At 34.7% G+C, this 12,102-nt stretch overlaps 1 protein-coding gene across 1 annotated transcript in view; it reads left to right on the top strand.

The window, feature by feature from the left end:
* The window catches only part of LOC149555537 (3-oxoacyl-[acyl-carrier-protein] reductase 4-like), a 36,674-nt gene extending 25,500 nt beyond the window's left edge, over positions 1-11,174 (top strand). Inside the window, exons 4-11 of the mRNA XM_089829632.1 lie at positions 6,048-6,128; positions 6,230-6,275; positions 6,390-6,484; positions 6,620-6,652; positions 8,736-8,870; positions 9,027-9,120; positions 10,582-10,664; positions 10,750-11,174. Coding sequence (XP_089685758.1) covers positions 6,048-6,128; positions 6,230-6,275; positions 6,390-6,484; positions 6,620-6,652; positions 8,736-8,870; positions 9,027-9,120; positions 10,582-10,664; positions 10,750-10,782 — 600 coding nt within the window. The 3' untranslated portion in view covers positions 10,783-11,174. The remainder of the gene's footprint in view (positions 1-6,047; positions 6,129-6,229; positions 6,276-6,389; positions 6,485-6,619; positions 6,653-8,735; positions 8,871-9,026; positions 9,121-10,581; positions 10,665-10,749) is intronic.
* Positions 11,175-12,102: the final 928 nt, after the last annotated feature.

Below are 12,102 nucleotides of genomic sequence, written 5' to 3'. Positions count from 1 at the left end.
GTTTTAGTGGCTGATGGCGATGGTTTTCCTCCGTCGTGATTCCGCAGATAAGCCCGTGCCGACACTGTACCACCTGCCGCGGAATTGGCGATTGGTTAGCCTGATCCGCTGTTAATCCACCCGCAACTGCTGTTGGACGCGGTTCCCGTGATAGTGGGTTTGAGATCATGCCGTCCCACACGATAATGTGCCGCTGCTAATCAGTAGATATAATCAAAATGAAAAAAACTCCCCCATGAATATAGCCCTAGCTCCCTTTGCCGGCTTTTATGAGACGATGTGGTTCTCTTTTTTTAAAAAAAATACTGCAAGTCGATTGTTGCTCTCCAGTGCTTGAATTCGCCACTCACCACTCCTTCAGTATTCCAAAAAAAACGAATAATTTCCACATGAAATGGTTGAGGACCATCTCCAATGTGCAACCCTTCGGAAGATATCCCACCTCCTCAGTTATGCAGATCTAAGAGAGTTTTCGTTCTCAGAGACCTCTGGAAATTTGCAGGCCGGGGACTACAAATTGCTCCAACTGAAAACTAATCCACAAAATCGCTTGCTTCCAAAGGGAGCCCTATGTCCTCTATTTATCTTTTTGCCGGGAAGTTTCTTGAAATTATCTGGAATCATCTTGCACTACAAATATTAACTTTATAAAATTAAATAATTAACTTTATAAAGTTAGAATACAACCTTATTATAATATTCGAATGAGTAGGCCCCGCTTACTTAATTGGAAGACAAAATCGACCCTCTTCCCATAATTATTTGCCTACGAGAGTCAATGATAGGCAAATCCCCTGTTATAATTATGTTGCTAAGAGAGGGACATGACAACTCATCCATGACAATGCTGCATCTATGCGAGACCCATGTGGCCTTCATTTCTTCCATTAGCACACCTGTCTTGGAATAGGTCTTGTCCAAGATAGTATTTCTCAGTTTTGTCTCTCTAGGTTCCTCTTATGAAGGCCCTAATTGTGCAACCTTGAACAAAGCATCCTTCAAATGAGTAGGGTAAGCAATATGAATATCTGAACACCATCATTTACCTAATTTTTGGCTTGTACGTTAACTACTATTAAATTTGTAATTGAATTCATGGTCCTTAGGCTCAGCTATGGTTGATACAAAAAGTAAGAATTTGCATATGTTGAGTACCGGTAGTTCTAGAAGAAGTGAGAGAGCAAGAGATGTGACAAGCTAATTTTCCCATGAGGGTGATCAAAAGCAGAATTTGTTTCGTCAACTACAGCTTTCTTTGTGTACCTGTGTACTCTGCTATAGTTATTGTAGGAAATAAGGTGTTGTCTTCGAGTTGTGTAATTATACATTAAAATGCATGATTGAAGAAGTGGTTTTCTTTTGGATGGCTTGAATTTAAATCTGGCCTGAATTTTTTCTATTCATGCTTTGTAGACCTTAAGTTTGGTAGGTGTGGCAAAGATAGATATTAGCTACCCTATTATCTGTGATGGCTGTGAAAGGAATAGGACATATATTTCATGAATAAATATAGCATTTTCATAAAATCATAAAATTTGAAAGAGAATTAATGTCAATGGAGGTTTTTTCCTTAGACCCGAGGAGTGGGCAAGACGGCCTTTATACTTGTACATGAAAATTTTTAAACAGGAAAATAAAGTGCAAAGTTGCTTGACTCCTCTCCATGCCCAATTTTGTAGTTAAACTGGATCTAATTGTTGAATAGTGGTGATACATGGTAGCTTTGGTCAGATATAAGGATGATTGCTTTTATTGATTATATATGTGTATGTATGTCAGTTCATTATACACAGTTCTTGTGCTCAATAAGAATGATCATTTCATATACCCTGTACACAAAGAAATCATTCTTGTATTAAATCAAAACTCTATATATCACAATACACTGAAATTTGAATTTGCAGATTATATTATTCTCTTGGTACAGATTGAGTAATGATCTGATATACATGCGTAGAATTGACCAAGCTATGATCGAGCATACTTATATTGGATCATAATTTGGATCGAGCAACTGATCCATTCACTTTCTATGCAGATCAATGATTTGTAATAATAAAATTGGTTAAGTACTAACTAATCTGGGTTATGACTATGTTTGTTCGTTTAAATGAAGAGCCATGCCATGAACAGACATGGCTCCACATTGTGCAGACATGTTCTTTCATGACATGTCTCTTAGAGACAATACTTATACCAATATCAAATGGCCAAGAGAGAGATATAGAAATCAATTAATATTCTCTCCTTGGAAGTTCGGAAATTCCGTTACATTATGACAAATCTATCTAAACTTAACATGGTATTAGAGCATTAAGTTTAGAAATCTAAGTCATAGAACATTGATATATATGGAGATTAGTGTATTCCAGTCATTTCATTCCAAAGGTATTGCCGAGACATTTCTTATTTTTTTTGGTTCAAAGCCGCTTGCAGTGATTGTTGTCAGATGTGCATCATTGTTATGAATACTTCTGTATTTCTGTATGTTTATGAAGATAACGACACTAGTTTTAAGGAAATATTTTTGAATCTAAGAATTCAAGCGTATTATCAAATAATGTTATATTCTTGCCACATCGAGACTATTTAACAAAAGGCAATATTAATGAAGATTGGATGTAGTATAGAAACCAGTTACATCATGATAATTGTAGCAGTTGTATTTATTGCCCAGGCAGAAATACCATCCATTAGAGTGGGACATGGGAAGAGTCCACAGGTAGACTGTGCCAAGCTTGAAGAGAGTATTGGTCTAAAGTGTCCATGGCCATGTTGTAGAATCCTGTGACTGTGGACTATTTTTTGGTACTGATGTTGTGTTAGAGGTGTAGCCTAGAACTACAAAATTGCACTCACTATTTAGATATTGCGTTTGGAAGTTTCAACTTTCAACCATCATGTGATATCATGGTTTCATAGAGGCCTCTCCTTCATGCTTGGTGTAATGGCTACACATATGAATGAGAATATTTTACGGATTCAAGATGGAACATTATCCCTATGTTTGTCATATGGAATGCTAGGCAAACTGTTTTCAAGTGCCTAGAATCTAATACTTAAACACAAACCTACGTAGTTGGAGCCATTCACAGTGGATAAGAAGAAAGGAAAATGTTGATGCTAGGATTATGTTGGATATCACGCTGAAATGTTCTAAACACGGTGAATTATGATGAGGGCCAAAGGACACAAGCATCAGATCATATTATTAGATGCTTCAGTGTGATAAATATAATTGTTCGTAATTTCATTGCTGAAAGAAATAAGGAAAGATCGTTTGTGGAAGCCTAACTTATAAAGAGACTGTTTGAAAAGCTTTTAGTACAACAGCAAGGTTAGAGTACCAGATGTATCTGAGATTCCTACTAACAAGGAATTATTTCTTTTCAAAAGAGGATGCAATGGGAAGATAAGAGATAGATAAGCGATTATGCAAACTGCTTTCATTTACATTTAGTTGTATCTCCCACCCTCTAATGGGCAATACACAGTAGATCCATCCTTTGCGAGTATGCAAGATTGTGTCATGGAAAGAATCCATGATGTTCAAATAACCCTCTTAAGAGTGTCACGATGATGATATGTTGAATGTGTTGAATCCTCCTAAGCTAAGAGGAAATATTGAAATTATCTAAATCAGATTCTAGCATATTAAGTTCTAATGTTGTATGAATGTTGTCCCTATTGAGAAGGAGACATTATTGAGAGGGACTCTGGTACATCCTTCATATGTAAGCTTGGAAGTCAAGAACTTTATGCATATGATTATTGCTTCAAGAAGGGAGTCACATTAGTATAAATGTCTGCTATAGCCCAATGTTGGGATAAATCCATAGGTTATTACGTTCACTCATGTTACTATGAAATCAGACAAGAATGTTTGAATATGAGAGACTACTCCTACGAATAATGTTGTGACTAGAACAGAGAGAGTTGCTAGAAAATCTACCAAGTGGATCTTTGATCATAGTGATTCAAAGGGAGTAAACCATGGAGACAAGGTACATTATCACAATAGTATAAATGACGGATTTTCTCACCAAGTCTCATACCAAGTGAAGTTTGTGCATTTGGAGACCATCTTGGAGTTGGAGTAATGAAGAATGAAGCCCTTGCTAAGGAGTCTTAGCATCAATGGTTTCTTAAAATGTACTTTATTGGATTTTTTCTTCATGTGAGAGAATCTGTGGTGATTTCATGTAAACTTTAGATATCATGTGTGTGATGACATGACAACACGACATGAGAGAATTTGTGGTAACTCTATGTAAAATCTTTTATTGTTATGTGTGTGACTCTATGGCTTTATGGCCCCCCCCCCCCCATGTACATTACTGAAAGGTGACAATCTCTCTGATAATGTACACTTGTATTCAACATTGTAAGGTAACGACTTTACAATGTCTACTATCATGACGAACATCATGTTGACTTGATATTCATGGAAATGTCTTGATAGTTAAATCCCATGCACATATGATAGATATCATGCTAACTTTATATAGTTTGTATTAATATGTTCTTTATGAGATAATCATGGCGGATATTATGTGACATAATATCTATGGATATGCCTCAATGAGTTATGGTAGACATCATGCGACATGATGTCAGTGCAAATACCATAACCAGGATATATAAATATCATGCGGACTTGATGTTCAATATACTCCTTGATATCATGAGTGAGTTGATATCTAAAATGTCATACTTAGTATCTCTTAGAGCATTTTGATGGATATCATGAGACGTGATACCTATTGCAAATCATTATGTTCTTTATGAGATAATCATGGTGAGATGCCATGATGTGTTATGATAGACATCATGAGACTTGATGTCAGTGCACTTACCATAACTTAGATATACATATAAGAAGAATATTACGTGACTTGATGTTCTTAAGCATATTATATTTTTGATGTCACAAGATAGGTGATATCACTCTTCCAAATAAGGTGAATTTATTGAAATATATATTTCATCTTCCCTAGCCAAGAGGCAGTATTGATACATAGTAGCTTCGGTAGGATATAAGAATGTCATGTGACTTGATGTTCTCTATATTCCTTAATACCATGAGTTAGGTGATATTTAAATTGAGTTATACTTAATTGTCTTCCCTAGCTAAGGGGAGTGTTGATACATAGTAGCTTCGGTCACATATAAGGATGATTGCTTGTATTAATTATATATGTGTATGTATGTCAGTTCATTATACACACTTCTTGTGGTCAATAAGAATGATCATTTTATATACCCTGGAGACAAAGAAATCATTTTTGTATTAAATCAAAACTGTATATATCACAGTAAGTATACTGAAATCTGAATTTGCAGATTATATTATTCTCTTGGTATAGATTGAGTAATGATCTGATATACATGCGTAGAACTGACCAAGCTATGATCGAGCATACTTATATTGGATCATAATTTGGATTGATCAACTGATCCATTCACTTTCTATGCAGATCAATGATTTGCAATAATAAAATTGGTTAGTACTAACTAATCTGGGTTATGACTAAGATTGTTTACGTGAAGAGTCATGCCATGAACAGACATGGCTCCACGTTGTGGAGACATGTTCTTTCATGACATGTCTCTTAGAGACAATTCTTATACCAATATCAAATGGCCAAGAGAGAGATATAGAAATCAATTAATATTCTCTCCTTGGAAGTTCGGAAATTCCGTTACATTATGACAAATCTATCTAAACTTAACAAATAGTAATTGGATTTAAATAAACAGACCTCACCATACAATTCCAAATTCCTTAATGGCTTCTTTATATGGTTTAAGACATTAAGTTCCTAACGATGGCTTAAGGGTCTAGATTTAAATGAAAGATAAGCAGTTAGGAGGAGTAATCGGATTTAATTATTAAATCTAGGGAGATGGTACTATGTGCATGTATGCCGATCAGGATTACAGATTTGAACATAATATTACAAAAGCAAATTTTCCTTACAGTAAGGTCAAATGTAAATTAAGCTTTTATTGCATTAAGCAATCTGTTAAGAGTGACCTGATTGCAGATTGAAAATTCTGGTGGCTCAGCATTGATTTATGGAGCAGATGTATCAAAGGAGGCTGATGTTGAGGCTATGTTTAAAACAGTAAGAATCAGTTCAATATCTCATTCTAATGCCAAGCTATTCTTCTCAAGCCGATATCCTGTTGTACTTAATCATTATTTGTAACTTTTTTATTTGGGCAGGTAGTTGATTCATGGGGCACAGTAGACATTTTGATAAATAATGCAGGTATTATTGACCTTTCATTTCTTTCTTTCCTATGGTTGGACAAGATGCATCAGTTACTTCACAAAATTTTTATTATGTGCCTGCTAAGAATTTGTGCCCTGGTTTCCTTTGCAGGCATCACAAGGGACACATTAATGATGAGGATGAAAAAATCTCAATGGCAGGATGTCATTGACCTGAATCTTACAGGTGTATTCCTTTGTACACAGGTACATTTTTATGATATAACTTTATTTTCTGAATAATGGCAGAACTACTGGCAATACACAAATATCATATGTTTATTTGTGTCATCATATGAATTGTTCTTCACGTAAGTAATTATTTGTTGATTTTCTATACAGGCCGCTGCCAAAATCATGATGAAGAAGAAGAAAGTGAGTGTTACTTTTCCAAGTGACTACTGAATTATGTAATACAGTAATATGAAAATACAATAAGAAGAGATCCTATATGACACCTACATGGATTTATTCTTTTCAATAAAATTAACAGTTAGACATACGTGCATAATAAGCAGCGTACGGGGTAACTATAGCAAGTGAGCATAAATTTCTTATTTGTTTTCATAACTTCCTGCTTTACTTGCAACCTATTCTTTCTCACTGCATTCTTTATAGTATTATGCATATTCTCAGCTCATTATGACACGTTCTGCACAATGACATTACTTACTATTTAGCATTGCTTCGCAACTTTTCAGAAACAGATATTCAATCTTGTACCATAATTGCTTACGGATTTCTTGTATCATTCATAGTTTCAAATTCATTTAAGAATGAGACCAAAAACATAATCAAATCTGTGATGCCATTTTATAATATAGGTATGTGGTAGTTGGTTGATTTTTATGGTTGCTTAGAAAGCAAGAGCTAGTAGGATAAGAAGACTTCCATACAGTCCACTTAATTTTTTTGGCTTGCCAAGTTTTCCTTATCTTTTTGTTTGTTATATACTCACTTCCAAATATATCTGATATGACACAATTTCCTATTTATGCACTCCTATTTTTTCAGTAAATATGTGCACTTACTAGTATTGATTCTATGAATACCTTTTTGGTGGTGCTTTCTTTCAATAAAACTTTGTTATCCTGTGGTAAATAATTTTGACCTTTTCTGGATTTTTATATTGACTGAGTACCCTCATTACTGAAACAAACTCTTCTATCAACTAGTGCTGGTGCCGTAAATGTTATGTTCCAGGCATTTCTTTTAAATAGGACTTTGCTGTTTGTTGCTGACTCTGAATTTTAAATTTTCCATTGACCTCAGACAGTACATGCCTCAGAAACAGGTCAGCATGTTGTTTATATTGAATAATAGACAAATTAACACGACTTGGCAAAATAAATGTATGATATTCCGTGTGGGAATTGCAATGCAAATGAGATTTAACTGTTGTGCCAATCTATAGGCCTTACCGAATCAATTCAGAGAGTTCATGTCTGCCACAAACCATTTATCGCATTTCAAATCTTAACATAATTTTTGAATGATTTCCTAGGTCATGGTTGGAGAATTAAATGTGTGCTCTGCTATGAAGTACCAGGATCCATTTTAATGCCCAAATGCCTTATATTATAAGGAGGAGGGATGCTTTTTATCAAACACAAATTGTGGAAGAGAAGAATTGTCTAAAGCCGCTCCATAATGCTTCATGGCATCCTGAGAAGGAACATCTGTCACATGAATTCCTAAAATTTATTGTGCTACCTTCAGAGATGTGCTTTGTGCATCCATCCGTCTGACATATTTCAATGCCAAAAAAAGTGCCATTTTATATCACAGATTGGTTCTTTGAGAATCATGTCACAGTTTATTAGCTGTGCTGAAAATGCACATTGGTCTTATGATTATTGCAATAGTTTAGGGACTATAAAGTGACTCAAAAGAACTCATAGGATATGAATATATGATATGACTGCACAAGATGCAAACTCCAAAATTTTACGAGAACAATTTTGTTTCTTTGATAGTATGAAACACAAAATTCCCTTGTTTGTTATGAATGATGTGAAATTCAGGCTTCATTGGATAATCTTGAGGCATTACTCGGTACATGCAGTGTGTTTCGTGTTTTTTGAATTTTATAAATATTTAATATATGATGTTGCAAGGTTTTTGGATTTTGATTTATTACATTCAAGTTACATTGTTACTGTGGTGTATTGTATTTTTAGTTATTTTTGAAATGAAATATGATTTTTAGATGCTCATCTTGTGCATATGGTTTGTAAACACAAGCTTATTTTTTTCTAATGTTTGTTAATTTACATGCATAATCTTCTATTCTTAGTTGTATATTAAGTAAAATTAGAGATAGTGGGAAATTTCATTGTTTGGCGTGATGAAACAGTAGAACTTTAAAATGCACTATATGTTTAATATGTTATGTATGCTCTAAAACCTATATTTTTTTCCTTGTTTAAATAAATCTGCCTGGTTTATATTCATTCAGGGTAGAATTGTCAATATCTCATCTGTAGTGGGTTTGACGGGCAATATAGGACAAGCTAACTACAGTGCAGCCAAAGCCGGAGTAATAGGCCTGACAAAAACCGTTGCAAGGGAATATGCTAGCAGAAATATCACAGTATGCCTCTAAACTTTAGTGAACTTTCATTTATTATTACAAGATTTCATTTAGCCATTTCTTTGTAGATACAGTAAACATTTATGCTAACTGCAAAGTAATTTGCAAGAATCAGAAATGGATGCTTATAAGTTAACTACTTTGTTTTTTATTCAGGCAAATGCCGTTGCTCCTGGATTTATTGCATCTGATATGACAGCAACACTTGGTGATGAAATTGAGAAGAAAATTCTTCAAACCATACCTCTGGGTAAGCATTTCAGACAAGTTATGATGTAAATTAAAATAAATCAGTCAAATGTTCTCAGTATTTTAGGGCAAGCAAAATATTGTTCATGCATTTTATTTAGATCATTGCAATTATTCTTTAGAATGTAGGATGTTAAAAAAGTGAGTATTTGTTATCTGGGGGATGAGGGGACCAAGGATGTAAATTTGGGGATGGTAGTGGATGAGGATCTGGTGATGGAGCTCCCAGAGTGGTGAAGGGACTATGCCCCTTCTGGGGTTGAGGGGCGGCCATTTTCACAATTTTGTCACTTCGTTTCGCAACATGAGTCCTTACTATTTTTGAAACTTGGGCGTGATTTGGGATGAGGCTTAGATGCCTCTTCATAACTTACGAGTGAAAGTGGGAACTTAGAAGCTTGAAGCAGGATGTGAATTCTATGCTGTTGGAAAATGAATAAATGACAAAAATCCTTTTGTCATAGCCTAAATCTGTTCGCAGCCAGTGGAATTCAAATTGTTCCCTTTATCCGTTTGCAGAAACTGAAAAATCTTTAAACTATTGCCATAAATTTGCTTTGCAGAAACTTAAAAATCTTTGAATCGTGCCCAAAATCCATTCATAGCAATTAGAAAATCAGTCTCCTATCATACCGAATGCTGGACAATTTCTTTCATGTGAGTCAGTTATTTTTTTCTTTTTTGTTGTGGTTTTTTAACAAATAAGTGCCACGACTTATACCTAAAACTCATCGATGAGTTTCTTTTGTGATTACACTCTGGTAAGATTTTTTGGTGAGTGAGTATACACTGATTTGTAATTATTAAACTATGCTTTATTGCCAGATTGTACCTTAAGTAAGCTCCCATATTGAAAGAGGTGTCATAACTTGTCATGGACTGATGGACAAGTGACAAGATATGATCTTGAAGATTCTCACGAAGTGGGACAATTATACAAGAAAATCTTAGAATGCTAAAGACATGAAAATCTACAGATCATCTGCACCTTTGGAGCCTAGAGCTGTTATTTAGAAACACAGAATGTTAAAGAAATTAAAATCTAGAGATCATCTGCACTGTTGGAGCCTAGAGCTGTTATTTAGAAACACAAATAGAGAGAATGTTGCTATGATTATGCTGATTGTTTGAACCCGGAGATGCTCCTGCATCATTTCGTACCATATTGATTTAAAAGAACTGCTAGAAAACAGTCATAAATTTATTAATCTGAAACACACATAGCAGAGGTGAGCCCATAATATGCTCTTATGAAATAACCCATTTCAAAATTGTCGGTGTTTAACCACTTGGTAACCTCTTCACTTTGAATTTGCTACTGGGTATCCAGTAAAGATTGAGTCTGCAAACTCTTTGAAAGTTGTTGTCATCTACTCTCAATAACTTGTGGCATTCTATCCACTCAACATAAACAATCACTGTTCTCTACAACTTTTAACATGTTGCATGTTTAAATTGGCAGGTAGATATGGACAACCAGAAGAGGTTGCAGGTCTTGTGGAATTTTTGGCGCTGAATCCAGCTGCCAAATATATTACAGGACAGGTATGAGAAATTATCTTAAATAGACATTATCTGCTCACATAAAATGTACAGCTTTTTGATTTATGGTGTCATTTACTCCTTTCAGGTTTTCAATGTTGATGGAGGAATGGTTATGTGAAGTGGGGCAGATGCTCCGGAGTCAATAAAATATAGAATGTATGATAGGCGGCTAAAAGATATGGCTTTTAAACGAAAACTACTATTGCAGTGAGAGGTTCAAAGCCATTCACTAATATAATTCTAGTGAAGTTGAGACTGGTGATGGATGTTGAGAAATTCTACACGGGAGAAAAGAGCTTATAATTTATTTGTTACTTTTTTGTCTGAGCTCACTTACAAATTCAGATCCTGTTTGAGTCATGATATAGCCATTTAATTGCATGCCTGTTTATATTTAGAAAGGCCTTGCTCAAATTCACATCACTTATTGTGGGGTACATCATTATCTTATGGTTCTACTTTTGGAAGGGAAAATCCCAAATAAAAAAATGTGCATGTTAATAGTGTCTATTTTGCTGTTTTCATTTGCAAGACTAAAGTCTATCACCATCTTCTATATCATACATAATCTTCTTGGTTCATGTGGTTGCACAAGAGAGTGACATTCCAATGACTACATTAACGAGATTTTAACAAAAGTAGGATTAGTGCATCTACTTTATGTAGGGACGCACACTGTTTATGATTTAATATGTGACTCCCCCAAATTACAAATATCAATTATTTTATTGTTCAGTATTACATAAGAAATGCGTTTTAACTTGCAAGTACATAGAATATTCATGGAAATTCACAAAGCCAACCAAATATACATTGTGACTTGCGAGTCATATTGCCATTATCTCATATGATCTCCTGATTATTGGAACTCAATATATGCATATAAAAGTCAGTTGTAAGGGTGACGGATGTCCCTAAATTGGATAGCTGCTGAAGCCTGAAATCATCATTCTCATTGTGAATATGGATATGTCTTCAGGAGGTTGCAAAAAGCCCCAAAACTATAGGTCAATCAATCTAATCTCACAAGCTTGCCGATCTTGGTATTGAAGCGTACCTCAACTGCTTTTCCTTACTGCCTGCTTTTGACAGAGAATCTATTGTGCTGTACTTAATTTCCAAATCATTCACCATTTTATCTATAAGATCTTTTTTAGATGGAACAACCTGAACATGCTTTCCTGTATATCCTTCATGGAGAAATGTCCCAAGGGTTCAGAATTGTGTGAGTTATTGAATCTTCTTGTATGCTTATTTTTACAATTATAAAAGAAAATTATTATCGAGTGAAAAACTTTACAATTTACAGTCTGAACATGTTTGCTTGTATCCTTTATTAAGAACTGTTCTTGTTCGGAATTTTGAGTAGTTTAATGTCCATTGTCAACGATTTAATCTTGAATGCTTATTTTTTGGTTATAGAAAAGGTAATTTACCA

Source organism: Cupressus sempervirens, chromosome 5 (assembly GCF_028749045.1).
Source record: "Cupressus sempervirens isolate cs-2001-9-10 chromosome 5, ASM2874904v1, whole genome shotgun sequence".
Classification (NCBI taxonomy): domain Eukaryota; kingdom Viridiplantae; phylum Streptophyta; class Pinopsida; order Cupressales; family Cupressaceae; genus Cupressus; species Cupressus sempervirens.
The sequence above is the reverse complement of the archived record's forward strand: the minus strand, read 5'-3'. Positions and strand labels throughout refer to the sequence as shown.